Genomic DNA, 19,189 nt, shown 5'->3' on the forward strand with positions numbered 1-19,189 from the left:
TCCTGTAAGTATCTGCAGTGCAACTTATAAAGGTCCTTAAATGTTCAATACTAATCATATACTATAATCCACCCTACTGAAGATTGTGATTTTTCTTTAAACAAGGCAGAGAATTACTGTATAAAAATAAGAACTTTGAATTTTGCCCCCAAGCAAAAAGTTACCATATAGTGCAGTTTTCATATGATTAGTGGTACATGCTTCTTATAGGTCTACATCCAAAAATCATACTAATGCTAATTAAAGTCATTGTGGACATCAGTTTGTTACCGTAGTCTAAGACAAAAAGATTAATGTATAATAATGAGCTAAAATAAGTTATGTGTAAATGCATAGATATGCCCTAGTCCTGGTATTGCCAATATGAAATCAGTGTGCTTATGTACTGTACCCACTAGGCTTCTCTGCCCCATCAGATTTTTTTTTATATTTAGAAAAAAAATCTTCATTTTTTAAAAAGAATTTTCATGTTCTGCCTTCATATTTATTTTTAAACATGCCTCTGGTTCTAAATGGCAACAGAAGCATTCTTTAAAATGATGAAAGCATATCCAACTACTAACAAAAAAACAAACTTCCAGGTGCTGTGTTTCCAACCATTTTAGCTTAGCCCAGGGGTCTGCAAACTTGGCTCTTTTAAGACTTGTGGACTTCAACTCCCAGAGTTCATCAACCAGCTTTGCTGAGCTTTGCTGGCTGAGGAGCTCTGGAAGTTGAAGTCCACAAGTCTTAAAAGAGCCAAGTTTGTAGACCCCTGGCTTAGCCTATTACACAAACTAACTCATGTGATCAATTTATCTTTCAGTATGTCATACAAACCCATAACTGAATGAACCATTATCCCTTTAACCATGGCTAAGAGTATTCTGTAAATACTCTTACTATGTTTAGAGTAGAGGATCGTTATTGTTTCCTATAATGCCCTTAAATCATTTTCAGAACAAAATTGTTTTGGGCAGAAATATTAGGCAACATAACATTAATTAATCTTGGTCATCATCACCTAAGCCTATTATTTTGAATTATATAGTTGACCCATTATGTTTATGAGGATTTACTGGTACAGAGTAATCCAACACATAGGGGGGCATTTAAAATGCTGCCCATTTCAATCCCTTATCATAATAACAACATGCATTAACCCCATTCCTTCTCCTATCTAAATCTTTTCTTTTATGTACACTGAGAGCATATGCACCAAGCCAAATTCCTTGTGTGTCCAATCACACTTGGCCAATAAAAAATTCTATTCTATTATTCTATTCTAATTCTGTTCTATTCTATTCTTATTCTAATCTATTCTATTCTTATTCTTTTATTCCTATTCTATTCTATTCTATGATCAAGAATAGCCAGTATCTCCAGTCAGCATCAAATTCAAGCGTGAAAAAGCCCATTGCACAGCTACATCTCAGCCTAAATGTTGGATTACTGGAAACATTCATGGACACGTTCAATTTTCGGTTCGACCAAGCTTCAAGGCTATTTCAAGCCTAATATTATGCTTAGAAGCAATGCATGGTCACATACTAATTTTAGGTGGTTCGGAAGCGGCTGAGGAGGTAGGCAGTAAACCGCTCCCACGGTAGGGCAGCACCATAAGACAAGAGGCTGGTCTGCCCTTCGCGGAAAGGTCCCCTTGTCCCTCTTGTGCCCACCCCAGAAGCGGCACACGCCCTTCTCACGTTCTCTATCCCGGAGGAATAAGCCTCACAGATCCCGAGCGAGCCTTCCTCAGCAGCCCGGGAAAGCAGCAGGAGCCGTCCGTGCACCTAGCAGCGTCGCTCCGTAAAGAAGCTCGGCGGAGGCTGCGTTCCATGTTTTCCGGGGATGAAGACGCCCGGCCAGGACGACGGCCGCTTGTTTGTGCCCACGGCCTGGCTCTCCCCCCCACCTCCCACGCCCCCGGTCGAAGAAAGAGGTGGGGGAAGGCAGCGAGGAAGGAAAGGAAGGAGCGGCTGCAACACGGCAGCTCCATTTCAAGCGGAGGCGCGGGAGCCGGCGGTCACGTGACGCGATTCCTGGAAAGTTCTTGGAAAGCGGCCTTTGCATTTTTAATCTTTCCGCGAGTAAAAACGCAAAGCAGAAGAACCGCCGGGAGAAGGAAAAAAAAAAACAACGGCCGGACACCGGGCGAGGCGCCCCGAAGCTGCCTCGAGACCGCTTGCAATGTGTCCGGCGGGGGTGGGGGCAAGGGGCTTTAAGCGGGGGGGCCGCTCCACATACTGTAAGCACGAGAAACCTGCCTTTTCCCCCGCCACCCCCGCACCGAGCAGCAGCTCGCTCAGCCTATCTTGAAATGGCACGGGAGGAAAGACGGGGGCAACGCTCGCCTCGCCATTATTAATCCCAGTCATGACATGCAACCACGTCACCCCACTTTCTGAGTTGTTTTGGTATCGGCGCGCACCAGGCAGCAAATCTCGGCCGCCAACCGCGGCTCCTTGCTCCTGTTTACTTGGCGTCCACGCGTCACATGAATATTTCCTGCCCCGGGTTGTAGGAGAAGGTCTTGCTCTTGCAGAGCATAACCTGAGCTGGCCGGCCCGGCAGCCACTAGCCCGGCCTCTCGCTCGCTCTCTCGCAGCTGATGCCGCTGCGGTCTTTCTCTTTCTCTCTCTCTCCTTTTGAAACAAAAGCAGGCTGGTCGCCGTGGCGAGCCTCCCAACGGCCTCTCCGTTTAAAAAGCGCCGCGCTAAAGAGACCAGCATCCCGGGTTTTGCCGCGTTTGCTGGCGAGGCCGAAGGTAAGAGTTTGGCCGAGTGCACACGACTCTTCGCCCCGGGACTGCCAACCGATTATTTCCTAGACAGCAGCCAGACTGTGTGCGAAGGAAAGGAGCAGAAAGGCGTGCACCTTGGAAGCAGCCGATAAGCCATCCTCGAAATCCCCGGCCAGGTGGCGGCTGGGTGAGGCGCTTTTCCCGGGAGGTGCCGTTGCCCCTCGTGTGCAATGGGGAAGTCAGGACAATAGGAAGGAGAGGGCAGAGAAAAGCGGACGCCCCTCGCCCACCTCAGCAACAAACGGATCGCCTTTCCGAGAGATGCTCCGTAAGTGAAGATTCGGAGCGGCGGATTTCGACGGAACCTCTCGCCGGGCCCTGGTTCTCCTCAAGAGCTGCAGGTCCCTGCGGGCGGCGGTCAGATGGGCTGCGGCAGCCGCCGGGAGCTCTAGTAAGGGCCCGGCGCTCCTTGCTTTCCTCCTCACGTCGTGGTCTCTCCCCCCCAAATGACCCTGCGCTCGGCCGAATCCTCGGATGGCACCGACAGAGCTGGGCCCCAGTGGGAAGCTGGAGGAGCTTCGGCGGAACCTGCTGAAGGGGAGCGCCTGGACTCTGCCATGAGGGAGTTGAGATGCGCGGGTAAGGCAAGCGCGGGGAACGGGGGAGTGGGCACCCGGGGTTAGATTGAGCCGTGGGGGGGAATAGCGTGTCCCCTCCCTGAATTCAGGGATCGTAGGAACTGAAGTGATTCTGTTGTGTAGCATCCCCAGCGCTGATGGGGTTGTGAGGTGAAAAAAAGACTCCCGCCATTAAGCCCTTGAGAGGTGGAGCCCCCAAAACCGGCGCCCAGCAGAATCTCTAAGTGGAGGACAAGGCTGCGGACACGACTCGAAAGAATCACGCTTCGAGGGTGGAAAGATGACGGGTCGAACCCAAATTATTCCGCAAACCTAATGTGTTTACCTCCTTGGAAACCTCTGCAGGGTTAGCTAGGTACTTTTCTACAGGTTGTTCCATTATGCAAGTTTTGAGTCCGTCGTTCCTTTCTTGCGTTTGGAAATTGCGGAGGGTTTTCAACTTTTCTTTAATGGTCACTCCGAGTTAAAGTAACTCTCGGGAAGCAGTCAGAAAATCCTCTCTGATGGAATATAGTAATAGCTTAAGGTTTTGGGAATAAGAAAGAAGGAACAAGTCCTGCTGTTTCTCAGACCTGTATGTTGGAGCACTGTGCTGCAACTTCAATTCATCTTGGATTTCCACATTTCAGATTAGCCAACATAATTAGGTGTTCATTATCAGATACATTGTATACTTGTTCTCCCACTAGTAGTAGCACCTCAGAATTAAGAGACTAGTAAAATGCTGGGCAGAACTACGAGTAGATCAAGAGTTACATAAGACTTCTAGGAAAACAACTCTGTGTTAATAAAAACAGGTCAATTTGTTTTGTGGGCAGAAAATTTAGTAAGAATTCTTTGTAAAATCTTTTCACTTTATTCACCCTAGACTTTTTATTTTTATATTACACTTTTTAAAAGAGATGTCACTATTTCACTACAGTTTTCCTATTTGGTCTTGTGTTTGGTTCTGGATAAACTGGATACATTGCAAAGGTTATTACTTATAGCTATTACTACTGTATTATAGATAGCAAAAAATGATTTCAATCCTGTCAGGAGATCCTAGTTGTATTTTTATGCATGTGGGGGCAACCATCTTGGACAGGCTACTTCTGTTATTACATGAAATGTTTTTTCTCTCTTATTTTTTAGGGTTAAGAGAAAGTGTTGATTTTAGGTTCTTTAGGATCTAAAATTTGCCTTGTTCTAATATTTCAGATATCTGTACTGTATTTGATGACTGAAGTGTTATGGGGTTGGATTTTGTTTATTTGTTTAGTGGAGCTGTTAATAAAAACAAGTCTGTTGAAAAATGGACAGTCTTAAATCCTCTTTTGTATTTGTACAACACTTTTGCAATACAACTCTAAGTATTTTGGTTCAGAAATCAACCCTATGAAATGTAATGGTATTTATTCTTAAGTAAATATATGTCAGATTCTATTTGCAAGGTATCATTTCTGGCCTTGTGGGGCTTATATTCATGTTTCACAAAGCAGAAAGTAAAAATGAGAAACTGCATTAATTATTCAAGAATACCTAGGAAGTAATATTAGAATGTTAAGGGATTTGAATCATTGGGTTTCATGCATTGATTATGTTGATTTTTATCAGAATTCTCCAGCGCAGATAGTCCTTTGCTTCCAGCGGTATTCTGTCTAAAAATATGCTGAAGATTCTTAACTAATTTTGCTTTCTCTTCTATTAGGATGGTATTGGGGAAGCATGAGTGTTGCAGAAGCAAAGGAAAGATTACAAGATACATCTGAAGGGACTTTCTTGGTCAGAGACAGCTCTCACTCAGAGTATTTACTTACTATTTCAGTTAAAACCTCAGTAGGTCCTACCAATTTACGAATAGAATTTCAAGGTGGTAAGTTCCGTCTGGATTCTGTTATCTGCATCCGATCAAAGCTCCAGCAATTTGACAGTGTGGTTCATCTAATTGAATATTATGTCCTTATGTGCAAGGACAGAAGAATGGTCTCCGAAATACCTTCCAATGGAACAGTCCATCTTTATTTGAATAAACCTCTCTATCATTCAACACTGTCTCTACAGCATCAGTGTAGAGTAGCAATAAACAGATACACAAGTAAAATCCAGGAACTTCCATTACCAACAAGATTGAAGGAATTCTTAAAGGAATATCGATATCGGGTATAAGCATCTACTCAGCCTCATTTTAAGAAACAGGCCTGAATGCAATTTGTGTGAAATCAAAATCTTCAGCTGCATGAATGTATTGTGTAGATCATTGTGAAAATGGTATGTTATTGTGTATGTTTGTAGATTTAGTAGAGTACTTGGATTTAGCTTTCCACTGTTAAAACTTTGGTGCTCAGTAAATTCCCTGATGCTATTAGAATTACAAGCTGAGGGAAAATGTGTTTCAGTGGGAACAAGTGCCTACAAGAGAATGTTCATTGCTCTTTGATACCTATGCACTCACTTTATTCTTAAAATAAATGAGGCAGTTCTGTTGAATGAGGTTCTCCTACAGAAAGCCATCTTATAAAATATTACTAAATCCCAATCCAAATGATGTGGCTGCCCTTCAAAATAATTTCTGAATAATGTGAACCAGTCAGTGATACCATGGGTACCTTAAAATAATATACGTTCCTCATTCTGAGAGCATATTGCATTCATCAGTATTTTGAAAGATTAAGAAAGATTTGTCAATTCCTAGTGACCATTTACAGTTGAATGCTCTCCTCATATCAGAAGGGCTAAGGGGAGGGGAGGCAGCTGGATTTCAGCAGCAAATGACTAACTCTGCAATTAGGTCACTGTAAACTTTTTATGAAGTTACAAAGGGAACATACATTTTGGGCAATAAATTTCCAGCTAGCATAAAAGACTGGCTGGTGAGATTCACTGTCTGAGATTAGATCAGTCTAGCGCTCCTGATTGTGTATTTTGCACATTCTTAATTATAATTTACATATTAATAAATAGCAAGCTTTTATTTCCTAATATAGCACTTGAGTGTTTTCTTATTAAAAACTTATCTAGCAGTTCTTCCTGATTATGAATACATGAAACTTTTTTTTAGAAGGGGGGGTCAAGTCCATGTGACTCTTTGCAACTACCTAGTCGAGTCCTGCAGCTTTCTTGGCAAAGTTTTTGGGAAATAGTTTGCCATTGCCTTCTTTCTAAGGCTGAGAGAAAGAGAGAGAGACTGACCGAAGATCACCAGTTGGCTTCTTGCCTAAGGTGGGACTATAATTTATGATCTCCTGATTTCTAGCCTGATGCCTTAACCACTACATCATACTGGTGCTCTTATGAAAGCTGTAGAGCAAATTTATCCATTTTTACTCAGAATGTAAATTTAGCCTTATAGCAAAGTTCTATTTGAACAGTCAAAATGGGATTAAATTTCTAGGTAAGATATAAGGCAGTCAATTATACATGAACTCTGAACATTGTGGGGAGCTACAACAGTCTCCTTTATACACTTAGCGCCCAAAGCCTTCAGTATAGTCTCTACAAACCCTCCCTAAATGGTAACTTTAGTCTGAAAGAAAGGGAAGTATGGTATACATGGGAGTAACCATGTCAGGCCAGAAATGGAGTGGGGGTTGAGATGGGTGGAATCAATCATTCCTAATTTAAGGCAAGGCAATTAAAATCTTATTTAATCTTATCCAAAGTAGGACTGAAAAAGCAAAGGTCATATTCCTCTTACAGGGACTCAGTGAATACAGTACATTGGGGTAATGTACCACTATTTGTGTTAGCACAGATCCATAACATCAGTAACGGGCCTCCCTTGAATGAGGCTTTATAATATCTAGACTGCAGTCTTGCTGTTGTTTCCATCCAAAACAATAGCAAATACGACTAACTTCTACAATGTAGAATTTTATTAGTGTTCTTATTTCCTTGAAATGTAAGTAATTTTGCCTTTTAAAAAAACTATTCAAGCCTGTAAGTGTCCGATTTCAGACTGTACTCAGTAAATCAAATTGTAATGCCCTTATGCTCATAATGAGTTTCTGTGTTCAAATGGACTTTTCCGAATTATACAAGCAATATTTGTCTATGTCATTTCCAGAAGAGAAAAAAAATTATGCTACCAAGTGTATTCATACTGACATTTTAGCAGTTAAGCTTGATAAGTTTAGTGATAGCTAATAAAATAGTTCTAAATTTCCTCTCATACACATTGCTTCAACACTTTTTTAATACTGTTCAAATTAATAGCCTCAACTACATTTTATGCTTAATCCCATATAATTACGCATCATGCAAAAAAGGATTTCATTTCATCTGTCCTGAAGGACTTGAATTTTAATAATATGGCTAAGGAAGAAAAATATCCACTTTCTTTACTTTTTAATACCACTATTTAAGTTCTCAATAGTTGATGGATGCAGTCATACAAACTTTTTGAAGTTTAATTTTAAAGTTGGTCTTTATTCTGTTTATTCAAATAAGGAGGGGGAAACCCATCTGGGGATGCAAAGAGCCAGGTGCACATTAGGAGCTAAATTTAGGCAGAGATACACTGATATTCATATCTAGAAACTGACGCAATGCTCACATGATTACTTGCAAAACTATCTTGTGTAGATACATTTGTTGCTGTGGGAACAACAAAAAATGGAAATATGCAACATTATTGATGAAATGTTTCTTTTACATCCACTTTATTCTCATTGCTGTTTTGTACATTCAGAATAAATATGCTAAAATTATTCCACATGTTGCTGCACATTATATTTTCCTTGTAGGTGGCTGTGGTTGGAGGATTAAGATGTAATTACAATGAATGTGGGACCAATTTTTCACCCCTTTTTCTCTCACAAAGACTTAAAGAATCCAAATAAAATAAATTAGTCCATTTTGAGAGCGAGAGAGAGGCAGAAGTTGAGAGATGCAGAAGCCTCTATAGCATACATCATGTCTGGACCACCCATCAAACATTTTGATTTGGTTCAGTGAACTGCAGTGGAATTCTGGGAACAGCAAATGGGATGCTGGCATATAACAAAAGGCCTCAGATTGCCCATTGATATAGCAATGTATATTTCATTATTGCAAAGTCTCCTGTTCCTAATCTTTTGAACTGCATGTTGAATTAGTGGAAGAATATACCATCTCATATTCTTCCTTGATTTCTACAATGCTAGAATGAGATATTTTCTAGTCTTATTTTTATAGAAGTGACTCAAAGGTACTGTGATAACTCCAGCATGTGGGGCTGAGTGTCATGCCATGTTAATCAAGTGTACTATAATGTGTAGCCCTGCTGGATATGTAGATTAGACTGTAATGGCTGATTAAATAGTTGTTTTAAAATATCCTGGCTTAGTATTCGTGTGAACTATCTAAGATTATTTCCATATTAGCTTGGTGTTGTACTAGTTTATGTTGAAAACTAACTAACTTTATTTCACTACCATTGACAGAGTCTATTGAAAGGTGTTGGATAAATTAGATGTCTTTCTAAAGAGACAATGGGCTTCACTTTATTGTCACCTTTGGCATGAAATTGTGAATGGAAGTCAATTGCAATTTAAACTTAGCTCTAACAGAATATGCAGTGTGCATAGTTTTTGCAAATTATACACAACATAATTTAGCTTATGTTATAATCTAAAGAATACAGGAACTCGGAAAATATGCTTAATACTGTAATTCTTTTATCAAACCAAAAGCATATGAAACATTAAAGACGATCACCATTCAATATTTGGTATTCCCAATAGTTAAACTACCTTTTGATAATAGATTAGTTACAGTAGAACTTTTCCTCCAACTTGTAGGAACAACTCTAAACATGTACTGATGAAGCAAATATAATTCACTGTCATAACACATATTCCCATACAATGTATATAAAATCAATCTATAAATGCCTTCATGTATTACACTAAAATATGATTTTGTTTAATTATGGTTATTATGATTTTAAAAAAAATATAACTTACCTTGTGATTCAGTGTGACATTGAATTCAGTCTATTTTTTTTTAATTCTAAGATATTCAGTAAATATCCATTATTATTATTTATTCTGTAACTATATTAAAAGTGTCCTGAAAAATATTATATTTTAGTGCAGGAAGCAATATATCTTATTGTTCAATCAACTTTTAAGAATTTCAGGTTATACATAAATACTGATTATTAATTATTTCAATTGCTGTACTTCTTGTGAAAAATGGTTTTAGCCTGATCTGTTATATAAAGTAGCATATTAAAACACTTTGATACACTGTTGAGAGATATAATTTATTTTTAGTAATTTAGCAGTGAAACAGCAGTTTGCTACCAAGTCTAATTTTGGTTCTTTCTTCTCTAGAGAATAAAAATATACTCTTACTCATTTTATTGTAACCAAAATGTACATTAAGTACTTCCATATTGATAGACCCTAAAGTTCTTTTCAGATGCATACATTTTAATTTATTTATTTAAAAAATGTATAAGGCTAGAAATGCACATGTTTTGAAATATAGGTATCTATATATATAAAATGCCATAATCATGAAATCTCCAGAACCGTAAAGTCTACAACCTTGAAATTTGCCACATATGTTCCTCTTGGCTTCTATGTGCTCACTAAGAAAGGATTTTTCAAAATGACCATCAGAACATTAATATTTTCTATATTATTATTAACACACTCTGATGCTAAGGAGTTCAACTCCCCCTCCCCAAGTGAAAAGAAATCTGTTCCAAATGCAAAACACAAGCAGAGGAGATGAGTTTCACTTTCAGTTTTACTTTCACAACAGGAAGCAGCTTTATTTATTTATTTATTTTATTTTATTTATTAATTAAACTTTTATACCGCCTTTCTCCCGAAGGACTCAGGGCGGTGTACAGCCAAGATAAAAAGCAATAAGTATACAAAGTTAAAAATCAATTTAAAATACCTATTCAATAGTGGCCGAATTAAAACCGTCAAATTGACCAACCTAAAATACCCCATATAAAATTACAGAAAGTTTAAAAATTTAAAATTTAGAAATTTAAAAAATCTAAAAAATCAGTCCAGTCCCGCTTGGATGAATAAATAAGTTTTTAATTCCCGACGAAAGGTCCGAAGGTCAGATATTTGGCGCAAACCAGGGGGGAAGGTCGTTCCAGAGAGTAGGAGCTCCAACAGAGAAGGCCCTTCCCCTGGGGGCCGCCAGCCGGCATTGCTTGGCGGACGGCACCCTGAGAAGACCCTCTCTGTGAGAGCGTACGGGTTGATGGGAGGCATAAGGTAACAGCAGGCGGTCCCGTAAGTACCCGGGCCCTAAGCCATGGAGCGCTTTAAAGGTGGTAACCAGAACCTTGAAGCGCACCCGAAAGACCACAGGTAGCCAGTGCAGACTGCGCAGGAGTGGTGTTACCCGGGAGCAACGTGGTGCTCCCTCAATCACCCACGCAGCTGCATTCTGTACTAGCTGAAGACTCCGGGTGCACCTCAGGGGTAGCCCCATGTAGAGAGCATTGCAATAATCCAGGCGAGAAGTGACGAGAGCATGAGTGACCGTGCATAAGGCATCCCGTCCAGAAAGGCGCAACTGGCGAACCAGGCGAACCTGGTAAAAGCTCTCCTGGAGCCGGCCGCCACATGGTCTTCAAACGACAGCCGCCCATCCAGGAGAACGCCCAAGTTGCGCACCCTTTCCCTCGGGGCCAATGACTCACCTCAACAGTCAGCTGCGGTTGCAGCTGACTGTACCGAGATGCCGGCATCCACAGCCACTCCGTCTTGGATGGATTGAGTCTGAGTCTGTTTCTCCCCATCCAGACCCGCACGGCCTCCAAACAACGGGACAGCACTTGACAGCTTCGCTGGGGTGGCCTGGGTGGACAAGTACAGCTGAGTATCATCAGCGTACAGATGATAGCTCACCCCAAAGCCACTGATGACCTCGCCTAACGGTTCATATAGATGTTGAACAGGAGAGGCGAGAATCAACCCCGCGGCACCCCACAAGTGAGGTGCCTCGCGGTCGATCTCTGCCCTCCTGTCAACACCGTCTGCGACCGGTCAGAGAGGGAGGGGGGGAACCAGCCATAAACGGGGCCTCCCCCTCCCACACCCTCCCACCCGCGCAGCAAGATACCATGGTCGATGGTATCAAAAGCCGATGAGAGATCTAACAGGACCAAGGCAGAGGAGCAACCCCTGTCCCTGGCCCTCCAGAGGTCATCCACCAACGCGACCAAAGCTGTCTCCGTGCTGTGCCCGGGCCGGAAGCCAGACTGGAACGGGTCTAGATAGACAGCTTCCTCCAGGTACTGAGGAAACTGCCCCGCCACCACATTTCTACAACCTTCGCAATAAAGCGAAGGTTGGAGACTGGACGGTAATTACCCAAAATAGCTGGGTCCAGGGAAGGCTTCTTGAGGAGGGGTCTCACCACCGCCTCTTTCAAGGCAGCGGGGAAGATCTCCTCCATCAAAGAAGCATTTATAATCCCCTGGAGCCAGCCTCGTGTCACCTCCTGAGTGGCCAGCACCAGCCAGGAGGGCACGGGTCCAGTAAACATGTAGTGGCATGCAGCCTCCCAGCAGCCTGTCCACGCCCTCGGAGTCACAGAATCGAACTCATCCCAAACGGTATCAACAAGACGCCTCAGTCATCTCATCCGGATCATCGCAATCTTGGTCCAAGCTATCCCGAGCTGAGCGATTTTATCGTATAGATAACCGTTAAACTCCTCGGCACGTCCCTGTAAGGGGTCATCCCGCTCCCCCTGGTGAAGGAGGGAACGGGTTACCCGAAACAGGGCGGCCGGGCGGTTATCTGCCGACGCAATGAGGGAGGAAGCGTAGGAGCGCCTCGCCACCCTCAGTGCCACTAGGTAGGTCCTTGAAAAAGACCTAACTAGTGTCCGATCAGCTTCGGAACGGCTGGACCTCCAAACGCTCTCTAGGCGTCTTCTCCGGCGTTTCATCTCTCTCAGCTCCTCAGAGAACCAAGGAGCTAATTGAGATCTGCGCCGGGTCAGAGGCCGCAAAGGCACGACACGGTCCAAAGCCCCAGCTGCGGCCTGTTCCCAGGCCGCAACTAGTTCTTCGGTCGTGCCGTGGGCAAGATCCTCAGGAAACAGCCCAAGCTCCGTCTGGAACCTCTCAGGGTCTATCAGGCGCCTGGGACGGAACCAACGTATTTAATACAGAACACTTGAGCTAAGGCCAGGCTTCTTCCTGTCTCCTTGCTCACACACAGTGGTGGGATTCAGCCAATTCGCACCACTTCGGGAGAACCGGTTGTTAACTTTCTGAGCAGTTTGGTGAACTGGTTGTTGGAAGAAATCATTAGGGCAGACAACCAGTTGTTAAATTATTTGAATCTCACCACTGCTCACACAGCAAATACTGTTTTACTTTCTAAACAGCCCTCTGATGCTAAGGAGTTCTACTCCCCCTTCCCACCTAAAAGAAATCTGGTCCGCACACTGATGCTAAGGAGTTCTACTCCCTCTCCCATTTTTGGTTTTTTAAGCCCTCGGCTTATACTCGAGTATATACGGCTTATACTCGAGTTTTTTTTCTTTTTCACATTTTACGGACGGAAGCCCTGCGGTGCAGTGAGAGGCGGGCGGGAGCCGCCAGCCTTCTCAGCTGAGGAGGAGGGTTTCCCCAACCGGTAGGTGCCTCATTTCCCACCCTCGGCTTATACTCGAGTCCCCAGTTTACCCCAGTTTTTGGGGTAAAATTGGGGACCTCGGCTTATACTCGGATCGGCTTATATTCGAGTATATACGGTACTGTTTTACTTTCTAAACAGCCCTCTGATGCTAAGGAGTTCTACTCCCCCTTCCCACCTAAAAGAAATCTGGTCCGCACACTGATGCTAAGGAGTTCTACTCCCTCTCCCCATTTCTGTTTGAAATGCCCTTTCTGCATTTCAAACAGAAAGAAATCTGTTTCAAATGCAAAACACAAGCAGAGGAGAGCAGTTTCACTTTCACTTTCACAGCAGCAAGCAGCGGATAGGATAGGGGAGGATTTTGTGGGGAAAGGCTGAGGGAGAGAAGGGGAGAGGAGAGGCCAATTGTAACTACTCATTAATTTTCAACCTGTGTCGATTTATCAAGCCCCAACACATAGTATCATAGCGAAGCACGGGTATCCAGCTAGTACTGTATATTGTTTTTAATTACAGATTACTTATGCTGACATTTACATAATATGTATTTCTACTCTATGTATGTTTATTTATTTAAAATATTTATATAGTCACCTATCTAACATTGAACTGTGTGCAGCTTTTCTGTATTTTATATAGAAAACTGCATCTAAAGAGACAGATTTCAATAATACTTCTATCTACAAGAGTTGTTTTCTCTAAAGTAAAGTAACAAAATGCAGTCCAGGTGGCAGCAAATGTATCAGTATTCAACAGAAGATAAGCGTAGTCAGAGAATGTAGCATCAGATAATAATTCATACATGACTTTTGACACATAGGCAAACTCTGCTCTGAGTTAATATAAGAAATGGCATTTGGTTACACTATGAGCCAGTGGTGGGTTTCAAATTTTTTTACTACTGGTTCTGTGGGTGAGGCTTGGTGGGCATGGCATGGATTGATGGGCATGGTTTGGTGGGCGTGTCAGGGTGAAGATACTGTAAAATCTCCATTCCCTCCCCAATCCAAGGACAGGTTACTGCAAAATCCCTATTTCCTCCCAATCAGCTGGGTCTTGGGAGGCAGAGAATAGTTGGGGGCGGGGTCAGTCAGAATTTTTACTACCGGTTCTCTGAACTACTCAAAATTTCTGCTACCAGTTCTTCAGAACTGGTCAGAATCTGCTGAAACCCACCTCTGCTACGAGCCCTGCTGTTTGTTAAATGCCAGTTTCAAAAGTCCTCTTAGTTAGTATCTCACTGTTTCTACTGAGATACTCATCTGAGGATTGAAGTGTCGTATTTAAGTGAGATTGAAAATGGCTTTGTGTTGTACAACATTGCCATGAAATCTGTATGTCTCTTATGACTACACTGCTTTTAGTTCATTGTTTTAGGAGGTTTATATCTAAAAAGAATGGGAGAGAGGTACAACCCTAACATTTAGCCAAACATGACTAATTCCCCTTCACCTCCCATCCCAAGAAAATTAAGTAGAGTCATCATTTGTTAATTCATGGACAGAAGCTGCCAAAAATTCCCAGGGCTGTAGGCTATACAATACAATTTTTAAAAGGTGGCAAAGTTAAAAGGTGATGACAAATCACTTCCATATTGCTGCCAAGAAACAGCATGGGCGTGTAGGGACTGGGAGATGGGTTTAGTCTGAGGAAATCTTTAATTTATTTTTGGAGAACAAAGCATTTTGTATCTATGAGCTTTACATTGATTAGGAAAAAATAGACTCCTGATTTTATACTACCAGTTGATAGATGGATCAGAGTTAGCTGACGCTAAGAGCAAGAAGCATGACCTAGATGTAGCTGCACATGTTTATTTACATCAAAAAAGGGCTTTTAGCCAATTTGGTAGTGCTTGGAGAATTATCACAAGATAGGCTGACTATTTGAAGTTCTTCAGTATTTTCTTTCCTCTTGTAATTTGGGGGGTGGTTAGAATATTTTTAGAGCACAGTCTTAATATTTATTTGAAAGTAAATCCCTGAAGCTTTACCAGCAAAATTCATCCATCGTCGAAGCTATCATATTACCAAACATGGAACTCATTCTACCAGTGATTTGAAAAATGGTGGAGAGAATAAGAATGTAATTTGTACGGCTAAAGAAATAAAATAACCCAGACAACACGATGTTTATTAACAACTAACCAAATGTAAACAATAGAAAATCAACAAAACTTAAAAAAAATAGTTTGGGATGCAGAAAAAGGTATCTGCACCTAAGCAGATAGAACAGAGGGAGCTGACTCTAGACCCAGCAGAGTTGATACACACACACACAAACAAACACAGATGGATGGACTTGAGTTTTTAATGGCAGTGTTTTTTCTTCTATCTATGGGACATTTATATGTCTCCAGCTATATGCCGTCATTGAAGGCAAACACAAGGTAAAGAAGACAGAAGTTTAGTCAAAGGTGCTACCTTCAGACTTTCAAGATTCTGTTAATATAGCCTTACAATAAGGTCGAATTAGCACATTTAGTCATATTTCCTGTCTCGTTTCCCTTGGAGGCCTGACACAATATCTGCAGATTGTTTGAACTGTGTGTGTTTGTGTGTGTGTGTGTGTGTGTGTGTGTGTGTGTGTGTGTGTGTGTGTGTGTGTGAAAGAGAGAGAGAGAGAGAGAGGCCTCCCAGATAAACAGACAGGAAAGGTGACTGAATGTACTAATTCTATCTTATTTTAAGGCTATATTAACAGAAGCTTGAAAATCTGAATTGCTATCTTCTTTATTTTATGTTTCCTTAAACAGGCGGCATATACGTGTCCCATAGACAGAAAGTATGTTTATGTTCATATACCTATATGTAAATTTTTATGTATTTATTTTGCTTGTTATATTCTCTTTTTAATTGTATAATTGATTTTATGGTTGTTAACCACCCATTGTCTCTTGTTTGACATGGGCCCCTCTACAAATTGGTTAAATAAATAAGCATACTTTGAATATTTTTCCTTCACTTGTTTTCTTAACAAACCTGTGCTCCTTTCTTTATTTCATTATTTTTTTAAATCTGTACTTGTTATATTTGATTTCCAAATATAAATAAAAGTCTTGTCATTTGTAGAAAATTATTTATTGCATCCATTTGGGGACCTTCTGTTCATCAAAACTTTTGAGTATAACTGAAGTGAAATTTTAAACAGTCAGGAAAAATAAGCCCACGGATTCCTTAATAAATGATACTTTTTTTTAGTAAGGTTTTAATAACACTAAACAATGTTTTATAACTATTTGTAAAGCCCCAAAAGAACAAACATTGATTTATTTGTTTGTTTTAAATGTTTCTATGGTATATCTATCCCCCAAAAGAATAAGATCATAATAAACCTAAAGAATGCTTTAGGTTTATTATTAACCGTCCTATACTACCACTTCTCACAATACTAGACAACACAGTATCAGCAAAGTCAAGACCTTCAAGTTTCTAGGTTCTATCATATCTCAAGATTTAAAATGGACAGCTAACATAAAAAAATATAATCAAAAAAGCATGAAGAATGTTCTTTCTGCACCAACTCAGAAAGCTCAAACTGCCCAAGGAGCTGCTGATCCAGTTCTACAGAGGAATTATTGAGTCTGTCATCTGCACCTCTATAACTGTCTGGTTCGGTTCTGCAACCCAACAAGAAAGACACAGACTTCAGAGGATAATTAGAACTGCAGAAAAAATAATTGCTACCAACATGCTTTCCATTGAGGACCTGTATACTGCACGAACCAAGAAGAGGGCCGTGAAAATATTTACAGATCCCTCACATCCTGGACATAAATTGTTTCAACTTCTACCCATACCAGAGAAATTAGACACAAGGACATTTCCCCACCCCCATATGCCATCACTCTGCTAAACAACTTATTGGAAGAAATTTCCAACTGGTTCAGTTCTAAGCTGGGGGAAAGACCTGGAAACATGGAGGCTGATTGGAAAGATCATGGAGTTGAGAGTGGGTGGGTTTTTATATCTTCTTTGGGCTTTGTATTTGAACTTCCTATTTCCTGTGCAAGAACATGTCCTTTAATATTCTATTGGCTGTTGTCAGATTCCTATGGGGCCATGGCTGGCTCTATAGGCAAAAGGGGAAATGCAAATCCTAGGTACTTGTCTGAGCTAATCTGGTCAGCCTCTGGTTTCTTGTTTATCCGAGTCCCAGGTAAAGTTTGGACTGCCCTGAGATGGTGCAATGAAGGGACTTGTCTTCTGAAAGAGTGTTGGGAAATTCCTATTGTGGCTTAAAGACTTTTGTCTTGTGTTGGCTCTTGGGTGAAGGGCTGCTTTTAATCCTATCACTCTGCTTTTTTTAGCTGACAAACTTCACTGTAAGCAGTTTCGAAATGTCCTGTCTCAAATGGATTTTTGCCTGCAGTATTTGCTTTGCTTATGAATAGAGCCATCTAGATAGTTGGCTTCTTCTTTTAATAAGCTCTTTATCTCTTAAGTGCTGGCATCTTCTATGGTCTATTAAAAAAGACTTGGGGGCTGCCTCTAAAAACATGTTTTTCCATTTCTCATTTAGGGAAATATAATATTCTGCCTTTTTAAAAATTATTCGTCAAAATATTTCATTCTTCTAGGAGGGCAGCAGGGACAACGACTTCCCACAGTTTTTGTCCTGGAAAACTCCTTCTCTTGAACAGCTATATTATTGGCATACAGAACAAGGGTGGATAATTCATAGACACAGAGTGACAGCAGAGCCATGTCCTTAAAGCTTTTCTATACAATGAGAAGGTTAAGGTCAATCTAAATTCCAGGGGGCAAGATGTTCCACAGAGTGGGGGTCATGGCACAAAGTTTCTTTTCCGCTGAACCTTTTCATAGATAGAACCTACAACATGTGTCTCTTGCTAATTCTAATGGCACAGGTAGATATAACCAAGGAGAGGTGTTCCCTCAAGTAGCTTGATCCCACACCATTATAAGTCTTGACTGCAGCTTGAATTGAACCCAGAAGCAGCCAGTGAAGCTTACAGAGTATATATCAACTCTGAAGTGAACCTGGCTGAAGCCATCTTTTTCTGAACTCTGAAAGGGGGAAGGGAGGCAGAAGTAGTTAGACTGGCTCACAGTCAAAACAAAAAGTTTTCTTGTGGGAACCAAGGTCATCTTAATAGGTGACAGTTGAAGGAAGAAAGGAGTGACCAAGCAGCCTGCCAGCTGCTTACATTGGACGATGTGACCAGTGACCTCTGGGGAAGGAACCATTTTTTCTTTTAATTAGGCTAAAACCTTGGAAACTTTTAGAGTTGGTTTTCATTGGCTGTGCTGATATAATGTATGCAATAAACATGTTCTTTGAGAAATCTACCTGCCTCAGAGTTCTGCTTTTGGTGGATGTGTTACTCAGAACGCTGACAGCATAGATATAATGTGTGCTTATCTTGAACTACACACAATTGCTCTCATTGCCATATTAATATGTTTAAAGAATGAGCTTTAAGTCAAACCCTGACTCCACCAGATATCTGCCTCATTCACTCATGTGACCAAGGGGTGGGTTCTACTTACCTTTGCTACCGGTTTGCAATGGGGCCACGTGTGCGTGCTTCTGTGCATAAGCAGAAGCTTCCTGATGACATCCGGGTCAGTGGGCAGAGCCTCCCGCCGGTTTTACTACCGGTTCTTGCGAACCGATCCAAACTGGGGGCAACCCACCACTGATGTGACCTATCATATTATTACCTATCCACTGAATTCACAGCCTATCTCAGAAGTATTGAAGAGCTATGAGAACAATTGACCAACAATAGGTTTCTTTCTATGCTGGGAATAGGTGCCATTTTTTAAACTGGCTATGAAAAGAAATTTAAGACAGAATTTAGTTCAGAAGGCGGGGTTCTTAAAATTTTGATTTTATTGACAGAAACTTGAAAACCTTCAGCATCTTTCCTTTCTTATGCCAAAGACAGTCAAGGCAGGGCAATCTTGAATTTCTTTCTTATGCTTTCCTATTATCACAGGTTAAGGTTTCCCAGTTGGACATAACAGGATCAGAGGTGGGTTTCAGCAGGTTCTGACCAGTTCTGGAGAACCGGCAGCAGAAATTTTGAGTAGTTCGGAGAACCGGTAAATACCACCTCTGACTGGCCCCCACCCCATCTATTCTCTGCATCCTGAGTCCCAGCTGATCAGGAGGAAATGGGGATTTTGCAGTAATCTTCCCCTGAAGTGGGAGGGAATGGAGATTTTACCATATCTTTCCCCTGCCACGCCCACCAAGCCACGCCCACC

General features: G+C 41.5%; 1 protein-coding gene across 1 annotated transcript; it reads left to right on the plus strand.

Annotated features, from left to right (window-relative positions):
* Nucleotides 1-1,007: 1,007 nt before the first annotated feature.
* SOCS2 (suppressor of cytokine signaling 2) lies at nucleotides 1,008-9,551 on the plus strand. The gene is made up of 2 exons (XM_058191454.1): nucleotides 1,008-3,361; nucleotides 5,051-9,551. Exons 1-2 carry the CDS (start codon nucleotides 3,229-3,231, stop codon nucleotides 5,506-5,508), a joined length of 591 nt encoding a protein of 196 aa, XP_058047437.1. The 5' UTR covers nucleotides 1,008-3,228; the 3' UTR covers nucleotides 5,509-9,551.
* Nucleotides 9,552-19,189: the final 9,638 nt, after the last annotated feature.

Source organism: Ahaetulla prasina, chromosome 7, assembly GCF_028640845.1.
Source record: "Ahaetulla prasina isolate Xishuangbanna chromosome 7, ASM2864084v1, whole genome shotgun sequence".
NCBI classification, from domain to species: Eukaryota; Metazoa; Chordata; class Lepidosauria; order Squamata; family Colubridae; genus Ahaetulla; species Ahaetulla prasina.